At 44.7% G+C, this 20,145-nt stretch overlaps 1 protein-coding gene across 2 annotated transcripts in view; it reads left to right on the top strand.

Moving 5' to 3' along the window:
* BRINP1 (BMP/retinoic acid inducible neural specific 1) overlaps nucleotides 1-20,145 on the top strand; it is a 197,486-nt gene that overhangs the window by 47,615 nt on the left and 129,726 nt on the right. For both annotated transcript variants that reach the window (XM_070376070.1, XM_005891939.3), the window contains one exon: nucleotides 8,339-8,606. In XM_070376070.1, the coding sequence (XP_070232171.1) occupies nucleotides 8,389-8,606 (218 nt within the window). In that variant the 5' untranslated portion in view covers nucleotides 8,339-8,388. The remainder of the gene's footprint in view (nucleotides 1-8,338; nucleotides 8,607-20,145) is intronic.

The raw sequence follows: 20,145 nt of genomic DNA on the forward strand, positions 1-20,145 counted from the left end.
TTCCCAGGCTCTGCAACCCCGTGGCAGGATGTTCCTTTATGAATGCTGGAGAAACAGCAGCGCTGAACTGCATGGTGACGGGCTACCCGGGGCTGTCCCTGGGACATGAGGATGGAGAGATGTGGCTCTGAGCAGGGGGAGTTTTTATTTCAAATAAAATGAAATGTCTGTTTGTTTATTTTGAAGGGAGGGGGCAAGTGCTCAACTAGTGATGGGGGGAGTGAACTGAGTTCTCCAAATGTTAATAAAACAAGGAGAAGGAATCTTTAAGAAATGATACAAGTGAACTTATATATAAAACAGAAATAGAACCCCAGACAGAAAAGGAATTTATGGTTCCCAAAGGAGAAGGGGAGGGCATAGATTAGGAGTTTGGGATTAGCATATCACTCTACTATGTATAAAATAGATAACAAACAAGGACCCACTTAAAGCACAGGGAACTATCATCAATATCTTCTAGTAACCAACAAGGGAAAACAACCTGAAAAAATATGTGTATCAGTTCAGTTTGGTTCAGTCGCTCAGTCACGTCTGACTCTTTGTGACCCCATGGACTGCAGCACGCCAGGCTTCCCAGTCTACCACCAACTCCTGGAGCTTGCTCAGACTCGTGTCCATCGAGTCGGTGATGCCATCCAACCATCTCATCCTCTGTCGTCCCCTTCTCCTGCCTTCAATCTTTCCCCAAATCAGGGTCTTTTCCCATGAGTCAGTTCTTTGCATCAGGTGGCCAAAGTATTAGAGCTTTAGCTTCAGCATCAGTCTTTCCAATGAGTATTCAGGCCTGATTTCCTTTAGGATTGACTGGTTTTATCTCCATACATACATATATATGTGTGTGTGTGTGTGTGTGTGTGTAACTGAATCAATTTGTTGTACACCTGAAACTAACACAACATTGTAAATCAAGTATACTTCAAATAAAAAAAGATAAAAAACAAGCAGATGGATGAGAGTGACCTTCTTAGGTAGTGTCACAGAGCAGAAAAGGCTTGTTTGAGCCCTGTCCTGTCCATTAAAAATAAAACACCATCCATATGTGTAATTTTAAGATTTTTGCAACCACATTAAATAATTAAAAAGAAAGAGGTGAAATAAACTTTAATAATATATTGTGTTTACTATTATACATCCAAAATAGTACTATTTCAACATATGACTGGGCTTCCCTGGTGGCTCAGCTGGTAAAGAATCTGTCTGCAATGTGGGAGACCTGGGTTTGATCCCTAGGTTCTGAAGATCCCCTAGAGAAGGGACAGGCTACCCACTCCGGTATTCTGGCCTGGAGAACTCCATGGACTGTATAGTTCATGGGATCGCAAAGAGTCAGACACTACTGAGTGACTTTCACTTTCACTTTCAACATATAACCATTATAAAATATCGGTGAGTCATTGCGCATCCTATTCCTCTAAGTCTTTGAGACCTGGTAGGTGTGTATTTATATTTACAGCACATCCCGATTTGGAAGAGCCACATTTTACCTGCTTGATAGCTGCACATGGTCAGTGGCCTCCAAGCTGGACAGCAGGTTGCTTGTCCAACTGGCCAGCTTTGTGGTGTTGGGCCAGTTACTTACGCCTCTTGGACCTCAGTGTTCCCTCTCCCCATATTAAAACTGGGAATCACAGCCTCTCACCGTATTGCAGTGAGGTCACGTGTAATGCAACAAGTGCGTGTTGCTGGCACAGAGTAAATGCTCAGTTAATAACAGGTGATTGCCTCCTCAAACTGACCTGCATCCTAATTAAGTTCTAAGCTCCCTACGGGAGACTGGAAGACAACTTGGTCTCTGCAAACCATTGCTGACCTCCTCTCTTGCCTTTCCTTCCACTGACTTTTCTTTTCCCTGAGGTTCTGCCTCCCTCACTCCTTCACTTTCTTCAGGTCACGGTCAGAACAACTTCATCGAGCAGCTTTTCCTCAACACCGTGTATGGAAAGCAGTAGCCTCACTGCCCATCCCGTCTTAGCTGCCTTCTGCTTTTTTTTTTTTTTTTTTTAATTTTGAGTGTGATTTTTATTTATTTATTTATTTTGTTTAGGGCAAATGGTTTTATTTTACTTTATTTTTAATATAAATTTATTTATTTTAATTTGAGGCTAACTACTTTACAATATTGTATTGGTTTTGCCATACATCAACATGGATCCCCCACAGGTGTACATGTGTTCCCCAGAGCTCTCCACTCCACCACGTGTACAGCCATTGCCTGTTTGTTTGCTTCTCCCAACTGAGTATTAAAGAAGCTCTGCTTGCCATTTAATTTCCAGCCTAATATGTTAATGGATGAATGAATGAATATGTTGAACATCCACAATGCTTTGCCCTCAGTGTGTAGCTTAAAAATGAAATACAGTCCTTGCTTCATGAGAGATGCAGAGGGAGATACAGGTGACTGCAGGCCCTCCATCAGCCCTAAAATCTCCCTGAAGCCTCTGCCACCCTGCATGCTACCCTGGGCACACACCCCGTCACTCTGCCCTCTCCCACCTCTGAGACTTTTTGTATGTTGCCTGCTCTGCTAGAATTCTCTTTTCCTCATCTCTTCTTACCAAAACCTCACATCAGTGAGTGAGTGAAAGTCGCTCAGTCACATCTGACTCTTTGCTTTCTGACCCCGTAGACTATACAGTCCATGGAATTCTCCAGGCCAGAATACTGGAGTGGGTAGCCTTTTCCTTCTCTAGGGGATCTTCCCAGCCCAGGGATCAAACCCAGGTCTCCTGCATTGAAGGTGGATTCTTTATCAACTGAGCCACAAACCAACTCAAGTACCACCTCCCCTTCAGGGTTCTTTCCAGATCTCTTGATTGAAAACATCTCTGGCCTCTTCTCTTCCACTGGACATTTTCTGTGCTTATAGTATTGATGGTAGCATATTTCATATTAGAATTCCTCAGGTCTGTTTGTGACTTTGCAGACTATTTTGAATCTCTAGAGGGCATGATCTGATTTTACCTGTGTGTGGGGAGGGTAGCTGGAATCAAGATTGCTGGGAGAAATATCAACAACCTCAGATATGCAGATGACACCACCCTTATGGCAGAAAGTGAAGAGGAACTAAAAAGCCTCTTGATGAAAGTGAAAGTGGAGAGTGCAAAAGTTGGCTTAAAGCTCAACATTCAGAAAACAAAGATCATGGCATCCGGTCCCATCACTTCATGGGAAATAGATGGGGAAACAGTGGAAACAGTGTCAGACTTTATTTTTTTGGGCTCCAAAATCACTGCAGATGGTGACTGCAGCCATGAAATTAAAAGACACTTACTCCTTAAAAGGAAAGTTATGACCAACCTAGATAGCATATTCAAAAGCAGAGACATTACTTTGCCAACAAAGGTCTGTCTAGTCAAGGCTATGGTTTTTCCAGTGGTCATGTATGGATGTGAGAGTTGGACTGTGAAGAAGGCTGAGTGCCGAAGAATTGATGCTTTTGAACTGTGGTGTTGGAGAAGACTCTTGAGAGTCCCTTGGGCTGCAAGGAGATCCAACCAGTCCATTCTGAAGGAGATCAGCCCTGGGATTTCTTTGGAAGGACTGATGCTAAAGCTGAAACTCCAGTACTTTGGGCACCTCATGGGAAGAGTTGACTCATTGGAAAAGACTCTGATGCTGGGAGGGATTGGGGCAAGAGGAGAAGGGGACGACAGAGGATGAGATGGCTGGATGGCATCACTGACTTGATGGACGTGAGTCTGAGTGAACTCCGGGAGTTGGTGATGGACAGGGAGGCCTGGCGTGCTGAGATTCATGGGGTCGCAAAGAGTTGGAAACGACTGAGCGACTGATCTGATCTGATCTGATCTGGGGAGGGTAGGGATATATTGGAAACTGCACATACTTGTAATCAGATATATTAATACATGAGTTAGATTCCTGAAAAACAGAACTTGTGAGCTTATTAAAGCTATTTAATGTCTCCAAGTCCCAAGGAGCTCATTTGTTAATGGGAGAGCTGTACCCATCTCTTGAGAATCACTTGGACTGCAAAGAGATCAAACCAGTCATTCCTAAAGGAATTCAACCCTGAACATTCATTGGAAAGACTGTTGGTAAAACTGAATTTCCAATACTTTGGCCACCTGATGTGAAGAGCTGACTCATTGGAAAAGACTCTGATTCTGGGAAAGATTGAAGGCAAAAGGAGAAGAGGGTAGCAGAGGATGAGATGGTTAGATAGCATTTCCAACTCAGTGGACATGGACTTGGGCAAACTTCTGAAGACAGAGACGAACAGAGGAACTTGGCATGCTACAGTCCATGAGGTCACAGAGTTGGACACAGCTTACTAACTGAAGGACAACAACAACATCCATCTCAAGGAAGAAACCTTTGTTAACCTCTAGTCTGTACTGAATGCTTTAGCTACTGCCAAGATAACAGACATTTTTTTTTTAGATCCAAGTACACAATAGATGCTCCATAAATATCAAACTTGGGGCCCTTATATTAACCCAAGTCTCTAATACAGTTGATGCTAATTCGGGCTTATTTACAGAATAAGAATCACTGTGTCTGTCATGAGTCTGTCATGATAAGACAATATTTAAGTAGCACACATACTAATCTTGCCCTTAGCTAATAAAACGTCCATTTCTATTCAAATGCACCTTCTAGAAACTTTCGTTATCATTTTTAGAGTTCTGTGAATTATCGTGATTTTTCTGAGTCAACAGAAAGATACTCAGACTTCTTCCACGAAGCACTCACCTGTGCTTGCGGAGATGTAGATTGTACCATAGTCCCCACCTACAAAGAAGGTTCAGACAGCTACTGAATGGTCTCAGCTCACCATCCTGCCAAGACAACGTGGCAGCATGAAAACCAGGAGCCAGAAGACAGGAGTCTGGCCCAGTCAGCCACTCAGTGGTGATCTTGTAAGGAGTTGGGCTAGAGCAGGATCTATCAACATCTGCACTGCTGACATTTTCGGTGTGGTTTTCTTTGTGGTGGCGGGAGGGGCTGTAGGATGTTTACCAGCCCCTGGCTTTTACCTGCCAGACACCAGGAGTATCCCCTCCGTTGTGACAATCGAAGATGTCCCCTATGGGACAAAAGGCTGCCAGAAGGGAAGCACTGGATTAGATCATCCCAATTTCTGTAAATTCTAGGACTCGGGGCTGAGGTCTTGCACACACACGCACACACGTATACACATGCTGCTATTTCCTTGTCTAGCCTTGTTTCACTTTTAAAAGCTGCAATGTTCTGAATCCTGTTTCCTTGCAAACAGTCTAACAGCCAGGCATTCTTGTTGGTGCCCACCCCGCACCCATTCACAACAGAAGCCATGCAGAAGCGCTGGATGGGTGACATGCTGTGATTTCAGCGTGTTGTAGCTCCCCGCCGGGATTTCTGAACAATCACCTCCACCCCCTGCTTGCCACTCAGGTGGGCTCCAGCAGACAGTTTTGGCAGCTGGAGCCGTTGTAGTTCTGCACTCCACATGGACGGCTTTGTTTTAGGTTCTGAACAAAACTTGCGGCCACAGCTTCTGCCAGCCCACTCGTCTGCTCACAGGCCTCTCTCCTTTGCCCCTGACAGCTGGGGCCTGTGGTGCCAAGTAGACTTCTGTAGCTACTCATAATAGACTGGCGCAATCAGACTATAGAGGGTCGTAGCCAATTGGATCGGAAATTCACATCTTTCTCCTTTTGCTTTTCTCTCTTTCTTAGCTTGACTTTCTTCCCATTTTCAGCTGGAAGAGTAGACCAAGAAGGGATCCTATTTCTTCATGTTTTTACATGGTTTTCCACTCGATAAAATGGTTTTGTCCTGGCAAGGTTTTTAAATGGTAGACATAAAAATCTGAGATCTAGATAGAGGCTATGACTGTCCAGAGTCCCATAGCCAGCCTTGTGTAGAAACAGTCTTTTAAAGATTCTTGCTGGTTAAAGACTCGCAACCCCATGAGCAAGACGATGGACACAGAGACAAATCAGTACAATAAAAGATAGTAAATACTAACATACTGTTATATAAGTGAACAACAGGAGCTGAAGGAAAGGAACAGCTAACAGCTTTTGAGAGGGATAGAAAAAGGAATGACCCTTGAGGACCTGGCCTCAGCTGGCTAGTAAAGAATAAATAGGACTTGATGTGGCAGGGGAGGCCACGGGAGCAAAGATGCTCCAGCAGGGGGTAGCCGGACATAGTCAACATTAATGTTTATCATCACCCGTGTCTTCGTCATCACTGATGCCATTTGTTGAGCACTTTCTAAAAAAAGTCAGGCGCTGCATGGGGCACTTGACGTAAATGGCGTCATTTCATTTTCACGCTAGTTCTGGATACAAGTGCTATTGCTGACTACATTTTATAGACTGAGACACTGAGGCTCAGAGAAGTGAAGTCACTTGCCTGAATATACACTGTTTATAACTGGCAGAACCTGCACTCCAAGCTGCCTTTCAGTGTAGAGTAAGATGAGCTCTTCTAGGATAAGTGGGGTGAAGGACACAGACAGCATAATGTCAAGCTAGCAGGTAGAATGATGATGTGACGATAAAAAGAAAACTTGTAAATTTGCCCAAGTCCAGGCATGGTCTAGTGGTTCCTCTTCCTTTCTCCCTACAAGGAGCCCCTACCTAAGTCCTCCCTTAAGCATTTCTCCAACATGGTGCCCCTGTGCTGTGCTCAGTTCAGTTCAGTCACTCAGTCGTGTCCGACTCTTTGCGACCCCATGAATCGCAGCACCCCAGGCCTCCCTGTCCATCACCAACTCCTGGAGTTCACTCAGACTCACATCCATCAAGTCAGTGATGCCATCCAGCCATCTCATCCTCTGTCGTCCCCTTCTCCTCCTGCCCCCAATCCCTCCCAGCATCAGAGTCTTTTCCAATGAGTTAACTCTTCGCATGAGGTGCCCTAAGTACTGGAGTTTCAGCTTTAGCATCATTCCTTCCAAAGAACACCCAGGGCTGATCTCCTTTAGAATGGACTGGTTGGATCTCCTTGCAGTCCAAGGAACTCTCAAGAGTCTTCTCCAACACCACAGTTCAAAAGCATCAATTCTTTGGCGCTCAGCCTTCTTCACAGTCCAACTCTCATATCCATACATGACCACTGGAAAAACTATAGCCTTGACTAGACGGACCTTTGTTGGCAAAGTAATGTCTCTGCTTTTGAATATGCTATCTAGGTTGGTCATAACTTTCCTTTTAAGGAGTAAGCGTCTTTTAATTTCATGGCTGCAGTCACCATCTGCAGTGATTTTGGAGCCCCAAAAAATAAAGTCTGACACTGTTTCCACTGTTTCCCCATCTATTTCCCATGAAGTGATGGGACCGGATGCCATGATCTTTGTTTTCTGAATGTTGAGTTTTAAGCCAAATTTTCACTCTCCTCTTTCACCTTCATCAAGAGGCTTTTTAGTTCTTCACTTTCTGCCATAAGGGTGGTGTCATCTGCATATCTGAGGTTATTGATATTTCTCCTGGCAGTCTTGATTCCAGCTTGTGCTTCTTCCAGCCTGTGCTACCACCCAAGAAAGAGGCGGCAAGACCCCACTAGTTCCTTGGCCTTTTGTTCCCCTTCTGAACACAAGATAACCTTGACGCTCAGAGACACTGACAGGTGGATTCTCTGGCTATGCTTCTTTGGGGTGAAGAAGACATTCCACTGAGCACTGTAGAAGGGATTCTGATGAGCTCCATAAACTCTCCATGTGTAAGGTATCCATCCTGGATAGCCGTGATCATGATGCATCCCAAGACTTTGTGCAGTCCGTCGACTGATGATGCGAAAGCAAAGCGTGTGTTCACTGGGTGCATGTCTGTGGGAGAGGAGAGAAATGTGTTCCCGCTTACTGAGTCACTGCTATGAGATTCAGGCTGTTTGTGAAGACAGCGGGCAGGGCAGATACTGAAGTTCCATCTCCAAGTCCCCTCCTGGCTGGAGGAAACTGTTTCTGCAGTTTTTCATTTCACTCTTGCTGTCAACCCATACACCTTGAATACCTTCGATGTGCCAGGTGCCAAGTTACAGATGCTTAAGCCCGGCCTCCATTTTACAGATGAGGAAACTGCATATCTAAGAGGCTAAGCAGTTTGTACATGTTTGTACATGTCCACACCACATGTGAACAGCAAATCAGGAGTGCGAGCCCAGATGTCCGTAGATGCCACACTCTTAAGCAGAAACTGCACTGATCTTCGTAAACCCTGACCCAGTCTTCTGATGTGAAGTATTATGATGAAAGTATGTTAAAAGCATTAAAAAATCTTTTCCTTTGTCTCTCTCTCTCTTGTCTGTATGTTTTTGCTTCCCCTCCCCACCTTTCCTCTCCCTCTCTCTTCCTCTTTCTTTCTCTTTTCTATTCCTTTCTTCACAGGACTCCACAGAATGGAGCAAGAATGAGAGGAAAAAGGCCGGCAGAAAAGCATGAACTGGAGGTTTGTTGAGCTCCTCTACTTCCTGTTTGTATGGGGCCGAATCTCAGTGCAGCCCTCCCACCAGGAACCAGCTGCAACAGACCAACATGTCTCCAAGGAATTTGATTGGCTTATTTCAGACAGGGGGCCTTTCCACCACTCCAGGAGCTACCTGTCCTTTGTGGAAAGACACCGTCAAGGATTTACAACCAGATATAAAATATACAGGTAAGAGCTGGGCTGAGCTCACCCTTGCCTTTCTTTCATTGAGCGCTTTGGGGGGTTATGCTTTGGCATGGGCCTTGTGGTGTGGAGGAGTATCTGGGCCAAGACTGCTAAATACTTGCTCATTGTGTATTAACTTATTTATTTTTCTATTTATTCATTTATCTGTTTTATTACAATGTGCAAGGGATTGTCAGGGACGAGTAAGAGTAGTATATTTTTGAGTACTGCATGTGTGCTGGGCCTAGTGCTTAGCACTTTGTAGGCATCCTCTCATTTAAACCTTACAGCACCATCAGAGAGACCACCTGTGTATCTTCTCCACCTTATATAGAAGGGGTACCTGGGCTTTCACTGGGTGAAATCACTTCTCTGAAGTCGCACAGTGAGTGGTAGGACTAGGGTTCAAGCCCTAGTTTGTGTGTCTCCACAGCCACAGATGGTAATTTTAGTCGGTTACATCAGGCGTAGGCTGCGGTGTTTTACAGATACTAGTAATATACCAGATATCTTACCCAAACATATTCATACATTTGGAAACAAATAGGGACACTCAGTGAATAACTCTTTCTTGAGCAAGTCTGAACTGGTCTTTGGCCTGTTGGAATCCTACTCATTCCCAAAGGACTTAGCCCAAAGTTCTTCTTCTTTGAAACCATCGTATAGACGCTCCGCATTCCACTTGAGCAGTCTTTCTTTGATATTTCCACAGCTCTCTATGCTTATGCCTCTTTAGTTGTCAACCATTTGGAGTTGGAGTGCATTCTTGTATTTCTTTCTCACCTAACTGGAAACTTCATGGGGCCAGGACTTACATATAATTCATTTCTGGATCCCCAGAGTGATTTTTTTTTTCTGCCTTGTATCATAAGCACACAAAAAAATGTGGTGGACTGAAATAAATTGAAGAGTGCAGAGAACTCTCTAGAGCTGGAGTCTTTAAGATCAAGGAAGAAAGGCAGGGTCTAACACTTCTGGGCCACTTCAAGCAGGAGACCGAGGACGCGTGTGTGGTGGAGGAAAGATGCTTACCTGCAGCTGGGAAGCCCTGAACTCAGGCCTTGTGTCCACTGTGTATTTGACATGAGCGCGGGCACGTCTCCTTTGAGCATCATGCGTCATGGGTGATTCATGAATCTGCCACCAGCTGCAGATGGCTGTGACTCTGTGCTGAATATTCAAATCTGCTTTCAAAGTTGGCCCTTAACGAGAGGACGTTTACCTCTGCCCCCGTGTTTAGATTTCACCTGTGCTTTTGTTTGGATTCCACTGCTCAAACAAAAGTCTGCAGTCATCCAATGAGCTGGTTTCTAAGATGCTTTCCGAAAGCTCTGAAATTAAACATATAAGATTGAACCAAGGTCACGTGGTTAATTAAATGATGGAGTTTAAATCCAGAAGTCAGGCCCCCGGTCATCTAGTTATTTCTTTCTTCCTTTATTTAATCCTCACATAATTAATAAGCACCAGCTAGAGGCTCAGAAACTGTGTTTAAGGCGGATGACACAGTGGTGAGTAAAGCAAACATGGGCCGTGCGCTCAAAAGAGCATTTTAATTAGACACACGAACACACACACACACACACACACACACAGTATAAGTGCTGCAAAAGAAAAAGGGCAGGATAGGCATGTTTGGGGGATGATAAACAATGGTTTGGGAGACTATTATGTGCAAAGATTGGGTGAGGCTCCTCTTGTAATCTTCACCTGGACACACATGCAGATAGACACCCAGAGGTCCATGTGCTCTTCTAGATCAGGTTTAGACCAGAACAAAACCAGCCCGGATGTGCTCACTGGGGCTGTTGCCAATTGACGTTTTCTCTTCACTGCTTTGTTGAAACACTAAAGTACGTTCGCAGGTGATTCCCAGTGTCTCCCCGTGTGCTAACATGGATACCGCACATTAGAAACCTGATGTTTGCATCATGAAAGAAAGACTTTTCTTCCAGCTTGTGCCATCTTGTCTGAGGCTACAGAGCCAGCCTCTCTGAAATGTCCTAGACCTCAAGCTTTGTCAAGTCTGCCAGACCCTAGAATCCAGGCTAGAACCCAGGGTGACCTGAGAGCTTCTCCTCACTTAAACATGAGGAGAAGGGTTAAGGCCATCTGCATCCTCATGCATATGCAGACAGAGGGTAACTTCAGCCCATGGCGTCCTGGTGGGGAGTCAGCGCCACTGGCAGTGATGAGAGCCTTTCAAATTAAATCTCAGCAGAAGTCCTCTCTCCCATGGCTGCACAAGCTGAGCTATGATCTGTGCACACACGGTTGTTTGGGTGCACAAGGTTCCTGCTCTGTCACTCTAAGCCTGAGCTGACACGTGGAGGCTGGGGAGTTTCCTGCTCTTGAATCTGCCAGTGCACAGCGGCAGCATCCTCGATCCTAGAGGCAGAGGACCTGGGTGCTGGCTCAGCCCACCCACCTCCCCAGGTATGATTTTGGCCAAGAAATGGAACTTCTCTGAGTTTCTGTTTTTTCATCTGTAAAATGGGAGTGTTCACTAAGATGATATCCAAGGTCCTTCCCTTCTCTGAAATTCCATGACTCCAGGAAATGTTGTCATTTGGCAATACCATGGGAGATTGGAGAGGACTCTGGACTTGGAGCCTGCAGACTCAAGTTTTGTTTATTTTGGACCCACTTTCTTCATTCTGGGCACATATGTTCATGCCTCATTCACTCGTGCTTCCGTCTAGTCCTCTAGACTTTAACGTCAATTGTATTCTGTAAGCCATGCTATGGTTTGGTAATACAGAGATGACCAACAGAAAACAGCAAAGCTCGCACACACACACACATCCCACAACAGCAAAGCTCACAGACACAGACACACACACACACACATCCCACAACAGCAAAGCTCACACACACACACACCCCCCCCACAACAGCAAAGCTTGTGCACACACACACACACACATCCCACAACAGCAAAGCTCACACACACACACACATACCCCATAACAGCAAAGCTCACAGACATACACAAACACACACACACACATCCCACAACAGCAAAGCTTGTGTACACACACACATATCCCACAACAGCAAAGCTTGTGCACACACACACACATCCCACAATAGCAAAGCTCACAGACATACACACACATCCCACAACAGCAAAGCTCACAGACATACACACACATCCCACAACAGCAAAGCTCACACACATCCCACAACAGCAAAGCTCACGCATGCGCACACACACACACACACACATCTTACAACAGCAAAGCTCACACACACACACATACATCCCACAACAAAGCTCACACACACACACATCTCACAACAGCAAAGCTCACATACACACACACACACACCCCATAACAGCAAAGCTCACAGACACACACACACACACCCCATAACAGCAAAGCTCACAGACACACACAAACACACACACACACACACACACCCCCACAACAGCAAAGCTTGTGCACACACACACACACATACATCCCACAACAGCAAAGCTCACACACACACACACACATCCCACAACAACAAAGCTCACACACACACACACATCCCACAACAGCAAAGCTCGCACACATACATACACACGCACACACCCCCCCCCCCACAACCTGCCATGTACATTCACTCCTTCACCAAGCTCAGAGTTTGGGGTGGAAGACTGACAGGAAGAAAGAGTGAATAAGTAAGCAGTTACCATTCCATGGAGAGGTATGAATAAGTAACCACTCAGATACTCAATATTCTCCTCTGTAGAAAGCGATGATGATGTCTGTCCTACCTATGAAGTCAAATGAGATGAACCTGGTGTGAGATGCTTTGTAAAATTTAAATTTTCTTGTATCTGGGAAATTTTTTCATTAATGTTTGAAATCATCATTCTAAGATAATCATTCAGTTTCGCTTTCTGGGAAGCCCATACATATATTAGTTGTTAAATGCTCACCTTCATTCTGTGAGGAAAATAGCAGCATATTACAAATGAGAACAGCAAGTCATCAGGAGGTTAAGGAGATTGTCCATGTCACTCACCAGGCAAGTGGCAAAGCTAGGAATCAAAAATAGGCTTCTGAGACTCCACAAGTTGGGAGTCATAACCCTCTCTTAGTTCTTAGTTATCTAGCATATGACCAAAGACCCAGAGACTTCCTTTAACCACAGACAAGTTTCAACCTCTTTGAGACTCAATTTTCTCATCTGTAAAATGGAGATAATATTAAATGCTTTATGTAGTTGTGGCTGGAAATAATTCAGGGATCAGTCATGAAGACCTTGGAATTGTTGCAGGAGCTACATCAGACAGCTGGTGGTATTGCTAGAAATGATTTCTTCTCATGGTAATTATTTTTTAATTAATTAATTTTTAATTGGAGTATGATTGCTTTACAATATTGTGTTGGTTTCTACCATCTATCAACATGAATCAGCCATAGGTATATGTGTGTCCCCTCCCTCCTGAACCTCCCTTCCACCTTCCCTTCTGGTAATTTAAAAGTCAGTTTTGTCCGAAGAGTGTTTCCTATGTTTCCACTGTCTCTTTGCTTTGTATTTTTCTGTTTATCTTTTCTTGATTTTGAGATTGTGAGTAGTTGCTGTAAATTTGGCAGTTATTTCACAGGTGGACTTAAAAGGAAAATTGTGGTACCCTTTGTAAGCTTTGGCTTGGGAGGGTCAAGGCAGGGGAGGGGGACACTGATAGTGGTGGCCACTTTGCCACAGACGTGGTTTCATAATGAGTGGCTTTCCCTACAGGTTTCAGAGCAAGTGGTTTGTGGCTTATGGTGTACCTTCCTTTGAGCCTTAAGTAAGTACCTGAAACTTGAATGTAAATCAAGTCATTGTAAACCAGGTCTGATTGCCCAGCCGTCTTGCTCATTTATCAGAGTTGGATGAATTGTCATTCTAATCCACCATCTTAATGGTTGCTTCATGTATTTCATGAAAATGTCTCTAGTAGGCTTTCTGGAAAAGCTGCTTCACTCGGTGAATGGAGCTGGGGCCGGGTGGATGGTTCTGCTGAGATGAATGAGCTGTTGTCTTTGTCCAGAAATCATTCAAGAGCATGTATTGGGCACCAGTGTTTGCCAAACGCCATACCCTGGGGAGTTGATGATATGTGAGGTAGACAGGTCTCTCCTTTCGAAGAGCTTACAGACAAGGGAGGTGAGGGCCAAGTCCACCACAGCACCACTTGGGATGCTTGTGGTTGAAAGGAGACCCCAGTCTTGCTCTCACGTGGATTCCAGATACAGTCTTGGTATCACGTGGTCCAAGGGTTGTATTTCTATTAGAGTGGCTCCAGATTAGTCTAAATCAACATTTCTCACATGGAACTGGAGTTCAGTGTGATTTTAAAAGGCATTTTCTGGGGAAAAAATAATCCATAGTCAAATAAATAATAATAAAAACAGTGATAAGAGTAAGTCAGTTTCTAACTTTGGGCTTCCCACATGGCACAGTGGTAGAGTCTCCTGCCAATCCAGGAGACACAGGAAATGTGAGCTCGATCCTTGGGTCTTAAAGACCCCCTGGAGTAGGAAACAGCAACAGGCTCCAGTGTTCTTGCCTGGAAAATTCCATGGACAGAGGAGCCTGTCGGGCTACAGTCCATGGGGTCGCAAGGAGTGGGACACGAATTAGCACACGGACAGCACTGAAAGCGTGTGTGCCCACGTCTAGTGTGGACACACAGTGTACAAATCATTGCCACAGATCGGTGCTCGTAGCAATCCTGTGCTTAGGCATTTACATTTGCATAACTTGTCCAAGAAAAGAGTTTCTTCATGGTAGAGTAGAGTGTATCAGAAGCAAGCAGATTCCAGATCCTGTGTGTCGAACCATGCTATGCGGCCTCCCAGATGACATAAATATGTTTGTTTGGAAAACCAAACAAAGTTATATAGGCTTCCTGACCACAGGGCTTTTCAAGATCTTTCCTAGACTGTTTAACAGTGTTTAACCAAACCTCTTTGGCCCTGCAGCCTCTTTCTCAGAGAGACTGAAGTTCGAGTGAGCAGGCTTAAAGAGTCACTGACTCTGGCTGGCTTTGGCAGCTTGAGTGTTGTTTCCCTGGATAGCAGCCTGTGTCACAGCCATCTTAAATGACAACCGTCAGTTCACGGAGCTGGCACCCGACTGAGGAAGCCACCCTACCTGTTGGGCTTTTTCTTTGAACACTTTGGTCTACATCTACTTCCTGGTTTATAATTAAAAAAAAAAAGAAGAATTAACAGCTTCAGTTTTCCTGTCACAAGTAAATCTAATTTTCCCCTCCTCTTTCTCATTTTTTAAATTCTTGCACTGCTATTTCTTGTTCCTACATTTGGCATTCCACCCTGTAGAAGGGATATGAAAATTTCAGCAGAGGCCAGAGCCACAATTACACAGGAAGGTGAAGCCTCGGCTTAATACGCAAAGAAGTGGCTACGCATCATAATCATCGGCAAAGCTTTAAAAAAATGCCCACGCCCGGGCCCCTTTAAGATACCTGGGTTTATAAGTGGTCTAGGACAGACGTGAGAACCACCAGCCTAGGCGTGATTTGGCTTCCTAACGGGACATTCAGAAGTGCCCGCAGGCACTGTTAGTCGTCACCGTTCGTGGTGTGGGGTTGTTGCTGGCGTCTGGTGCATAGAGGCCAGAGGCCAGGGATGCTGCTGTGCACCCTCCAAGGTAGAGACGGCCTCTGCAGCGAAGAGTTGTCTGGCTCACAGTGCCAGTAACAGAGACGTTGAGAACCTTTGCTCTCGAGCAGATATTTTTAGGAAAAAAAAAAGGAAAAGTAATGGCAGGAAGGATTTTAGAATGAATGTTTTTAGATTTCAGTCATCATGAATTTAGGTTGGAATGGTTGAAATATAGGCACCAGGTAAGGGACTTTTTCCATGTTTTTAGACATGACCCCAGATCAGGGTGGCAATTGATGCATTAAAGAAGGTCAATTGATTTTTGCTTCCTGCTGCAGAGAGGCATCATTTAAGGGAAACTTCCACTTCAGAAATAGACAGCCTCCATTCCTCCAGGAGTTCTGGGGAATTCAGTGAGTTTCTCCTCTGATGATGGTGTCCCTTAGGAGGTAGGGTGTTTAGGCACCACTGTCAGGCTCAGATACATCTGGCCCGAGTCATTAAAAAAAAACAACTTGGAAAAGTGCAGTCAGAGATCCTTTTTTTTTTTTTTTTTTAAGAGCATGCCAAGTGGGCTCAAAAGAAGATGAAACTGGGATGGTGTCCCACATTTGTCGTCATCAATTTCAGCCACTCAGAGGTTGGCATCACTGGTGAGAATCAATACCCTGTGCCCTTTCCCCCACCTTATCCCTCATTTAATCCAAGTTTCAGTTCAAGCTCTCCCTGAATAGAGAGGGATGAGGTGGGGGATAATCAGCAAACATCTCCTGGGCCACTTGGTGTCAATTCAGAGATAATCTTCTGTGTTGATTATTTAAAATTGATCTTCCACTTCCAAGCCCAATAGCTTTATTACTACCAAATTGGTACCTTTGCAGTACTCCTTGCTCCCATTCCATTACTGAACCAACTTCTGTGAGCTGCTAGGCTTCTTTTGCTGCAATCTCTGCAGAGCAATTGTCCAGCTTCAGTCAGGAGCCATCTCTGAAAATGGATTGGCTTTTACACACGTCCTTGCAGAGGGCAGACTGACATGGAGTCTCTAACTGACACAGATATGGCGATTATGATGACTAGAATGAAGGCAAGCCCTTGGGGCTGCAGACTCTATATCCCAGACTCTATGCCCCAAATCTTGGCCAGGCAGAGGGGGACTGGATCTGTGATCTGTAGCACCTGCCACCCATTCATTCATTTGAAAAATGTTTACTGATCTCCAAATTCCTGCTGACCAGTCCCTACAACAGTTGCCTGGAGATAGGGAAAGACTGAATCCCTGACCTCAGGAACTCAAAACTCTCTTGGGGAGAACTGACTGTTGGGCAGATAACCACAATAGCAGATGCTGAGTTCTGCGACTGATCAGTACGCTTGGAACTGTGTTTGCGGTGGGAAGGGCATAGAGATCATGAATGTGGGAAAGGATGGGGCAGGGAGAGACAAATCTAGGAGGTCATCCTACTGGACTCAGGCTTCGAGGAGAATCAGGGCTTTGTGAGAAGGTGGTGGTGAGAAAGCAGCCCAGGTAGGTGGAGTAGCGCCTGCAAAGGCAAGGAGGTAGAAGAAAGCCTGCATGCATGTGTGTGTGTGTGTTGAGTAGTACAGTAGTCTGCTCTTAGCCAAGGCTTCGCTTTCTGTGGTCTCAGTTACACTCCACTGCTGTCCAGAAGTAGTAAATGGACAATTCCAGGAATAAACAGTTCAAACGTTTTACACTGCCCCCCATTCTGAGTAGCGTGATGAACTCTCACACTGTCCAGCTCTGTCCCTCCCAAGACCTGAATCATCCCTTTGTCCAGTGTATCTCCTCCTGCCATTAGTCAGCAGCCACACTGATTTCCAGATCAAGTGTCCCGGGATCTCAGTGGTGGTATTCAAGTAGCCCTTACTTTATCTAATAATGTCCCTAAAGCGCCAGAGTAGCGATGCTGGGAATTCAGATATGCCAGAGAGAAACGGAAAAGTGCTTCCTTTAAGCAAAAAGGTGAGAGTTCTCCACTTAATAAGGAAAGAAAAAAATTGTATGCTGAGGTTGCTAAGATCGCTGGTAAGAATGAATCTCTTCTTTCCGTGAAATTGTGAAGAGGGAACAAGAAATTCATGCTAGCTTCGCTGCCACAGCTCAGACTGCAAAAGTTATGGCCAAAATTACATGATAAGAGCTTAATTAAGGTCGAAAAGGCATTACATTTGTATCATAAGGTGTTTGTAGAGAAAGGAAGGTGAGGGGGAGGGATCATATTTGCATAACTTTATCACAGTATATTGTTATAATTATTCTATTTATTATTAGGTACTCTTGTTAATTCCTTACTATGCCTGATTTATGTACCCAGTTTTATCGAAGGTATGTATGTATAGGAAAAACATATATAGTATATATAGTGTTCAGTACCAAGCATGGTTTCAGACATCCACTGGAGGTCTTGGAACATTTCCTCCATGGATAAGGTGGGTACTTCTGTAGTGATGATAAGAAATAGTGCTGGGATAGCAGCTTGGAGCCAACAATGAAAGGAATTTAGGATGGCAAATTGATTTCAGACAACCATCAAACTCTAGTTGTCAGAGTACTAGTACATCTCTTTAGAGCAGTATTTTTTGTTTGTTTCATTCTTACATTCCTTGACCTTACTTCTGCTAAAAAAATAAATTTTACATTGACACTCAACAGACATACAGATAAAAAGATACATAACGGAAACGAAAACTCATGAAAAAAGTACTTAACCTTACTCCATGTAATACATCTTGATGTACTATTTTCTATTCTGTTCTGGTATAACTCAGTCCTTTCTGCTTAATTTATTTTTAAAAATATTTGTGTCTACCAACTACATTGATTTCAGCCTTCACTAATGGGGTGTACCTTGCAGTTTGAATAGCACTGACCTTGCGTCTATGTTTTGGTTACACTTTGGTTCAGAGGCAAATTGTACCTAATGTTTGAGAAGCAGACGTTGCTGTGTGTTCAGGTCAGATCCTGGGCCTTGTCTGGGAGGGGTGATGGGATAGCAGTGGAGGATTTGGAACGGGAGATGGGCACACTCTGATTCAACATGGAGAAATATTGCTCAGGCTGCGTTGTGAGGAATGCGGGGCAGGGAGTAAGAGAGAAGGGCTAGAGGGCTATGGCAGCAAATACAAGGGAGAGGAAGAGGGCAGTGGAGCCAAGACAAAGGCAAACGAGATGAAATTCATGAACTCTAAAGCACCACGCAGATCCATCAGCAAAGCTGCTTGGGACCTGCCTGTCGGGCAGTGCCCTCCCTGGCTGCATCCAGGCTTCCCTGCTCTGGCTCCATTCTCAGCCCCCTGTGGCAGGGAGCATTCTCTTCTGTAGAGATCTCCAGCGGCTGGGTACATCTGTGGGTTTCTTATGAAAGGAGCCAGAATGCCCACGCTTCTGCCTCAAGGCTGTTTCTTTATCTCTCAAGGCCTTCCTTCTGGGCATGAGAATTCCTGGGTCTCATTAGCAGTGGTTTCCCAAGCTGGCTTGGAGGAAGGCTTTGCATCCCACCCTTCATGCACCTGACTTATCTCTGCAAACCTTGATGGAAACTTCTAGCTGCAAGTCTAAGCTGACGTGAGCCCTAGCACAGTCACTAAAGCCTAGTGATGAAGAGCAAGTCTACTTAGGCTCAAGCAGACCTCTGTTTGAATCCTAGCTCTGCCACTTCCCACCTGTGAGATCCTGACATATTACTGAAACTCTACGAGCCTCATTTTCTCCACTTGTGAAGTGGGGGTGGGGGGGGCTGCTTTCCAATATTGTTGTTAAGAAAATAATATGTGATCCAGTTCACCAGAGAACAAGTTGTTGAATATTGTTAACTAAGACAAGTCGTTGCTGTTGTTCAGTTGCCAGGTCGTGTCCAATGCTTTGTGACCCCATGGGCTGCAGCACTCAATGCTTCCCTGTCCTTCACTCTCTCCCAGAACTTGCTCAAACTCATGTCCATCAAGTTGGTGATGCCATCCAATGATCTCGTCCTCGGTCGCCACCCATTTATCCTCCTGCCTTCAGTCTTTCCCAGCATCAGGATCTTTTCCAATAAGTTCTCTCTTCACATCAGGTGGCCAAAGTATTGCAGCTTCAGCATCACTCCTTTGAATATTCAGGACTGATTTCCTTGAGGATTGACTGGTTTGATCTCCTTGCATTTCAAGGGACTCTCAAGAGTCTTCTCTAGCACCATAATCCAAAAGCATCAATTCTTAAAAGCTCAGCCTTCTTTATGGTCCAACTCTCACATCTGTACATGACTACCGGAAAAAACATAGCTTTAACTATACAGACCATTGTCGGCAAAGTGATGTCTCTGCTTTTTAATAAGCTATCTAGATTGTCATAACTTTTCTTCTAAGAAGCAAGCATCTTTTAATTTCATGGCTGCAGTCACCATCCACAGTGATCTTGGAGCCCAAGAAAATAAAGTCTGTCACTGTTTCCATCGTTTACCCCTCTATTTGCCATGTAGTGATGGGACGAGATGCCATGATCTTAGTTTTCTGAATGTTGAGTTTTAAGCCAACTTTTTCACTCTCCTTATTCACCTTCAAGAGGCTTTTTAGTCCCTCTTCACTTTCTGCCATTAGGGTAGTGTCATCTGTATATCTGAGGTTATTGATATTTCTCTGGACAATCTTGTTTCCAGCTTGTGATTCATCCAGCCTGGCATTTCTCATGATGTATTCTGCTTATAAGCAGGGTGACAATATACAGCCTTGATGTACTCCTTTCCTAGTTTTGAACTGTTCTTTTTTCCATGTCTTGTTCTAACTGTTGGTTCTTGACCTGCATATAGCTTTCTCAGGAAACAGTTAGGTGGTCTGGCAAGTTACCCATTTGAACTTGGGTAACCCCAGGTACACCCACACCTGGACACTGAGCATCCTTAAGGACTCTGAGAAGGCTTGCAGGAGAC

The sequence above is a fragment of the Bos mutus genome, chromosome 8 (assembly GCF_027580195.1).
Source record: "Bos mutus isolate GX-2022 chromosome 8, NWIPB_WYAK_1.1, whole genome shotgun sequence".
Taxonomy (NCBI): Eukaryota; Metazoa; Chordata; class Mammalia; order Artiodactyla; family Bovidae; genus Bos; species Bos mutus.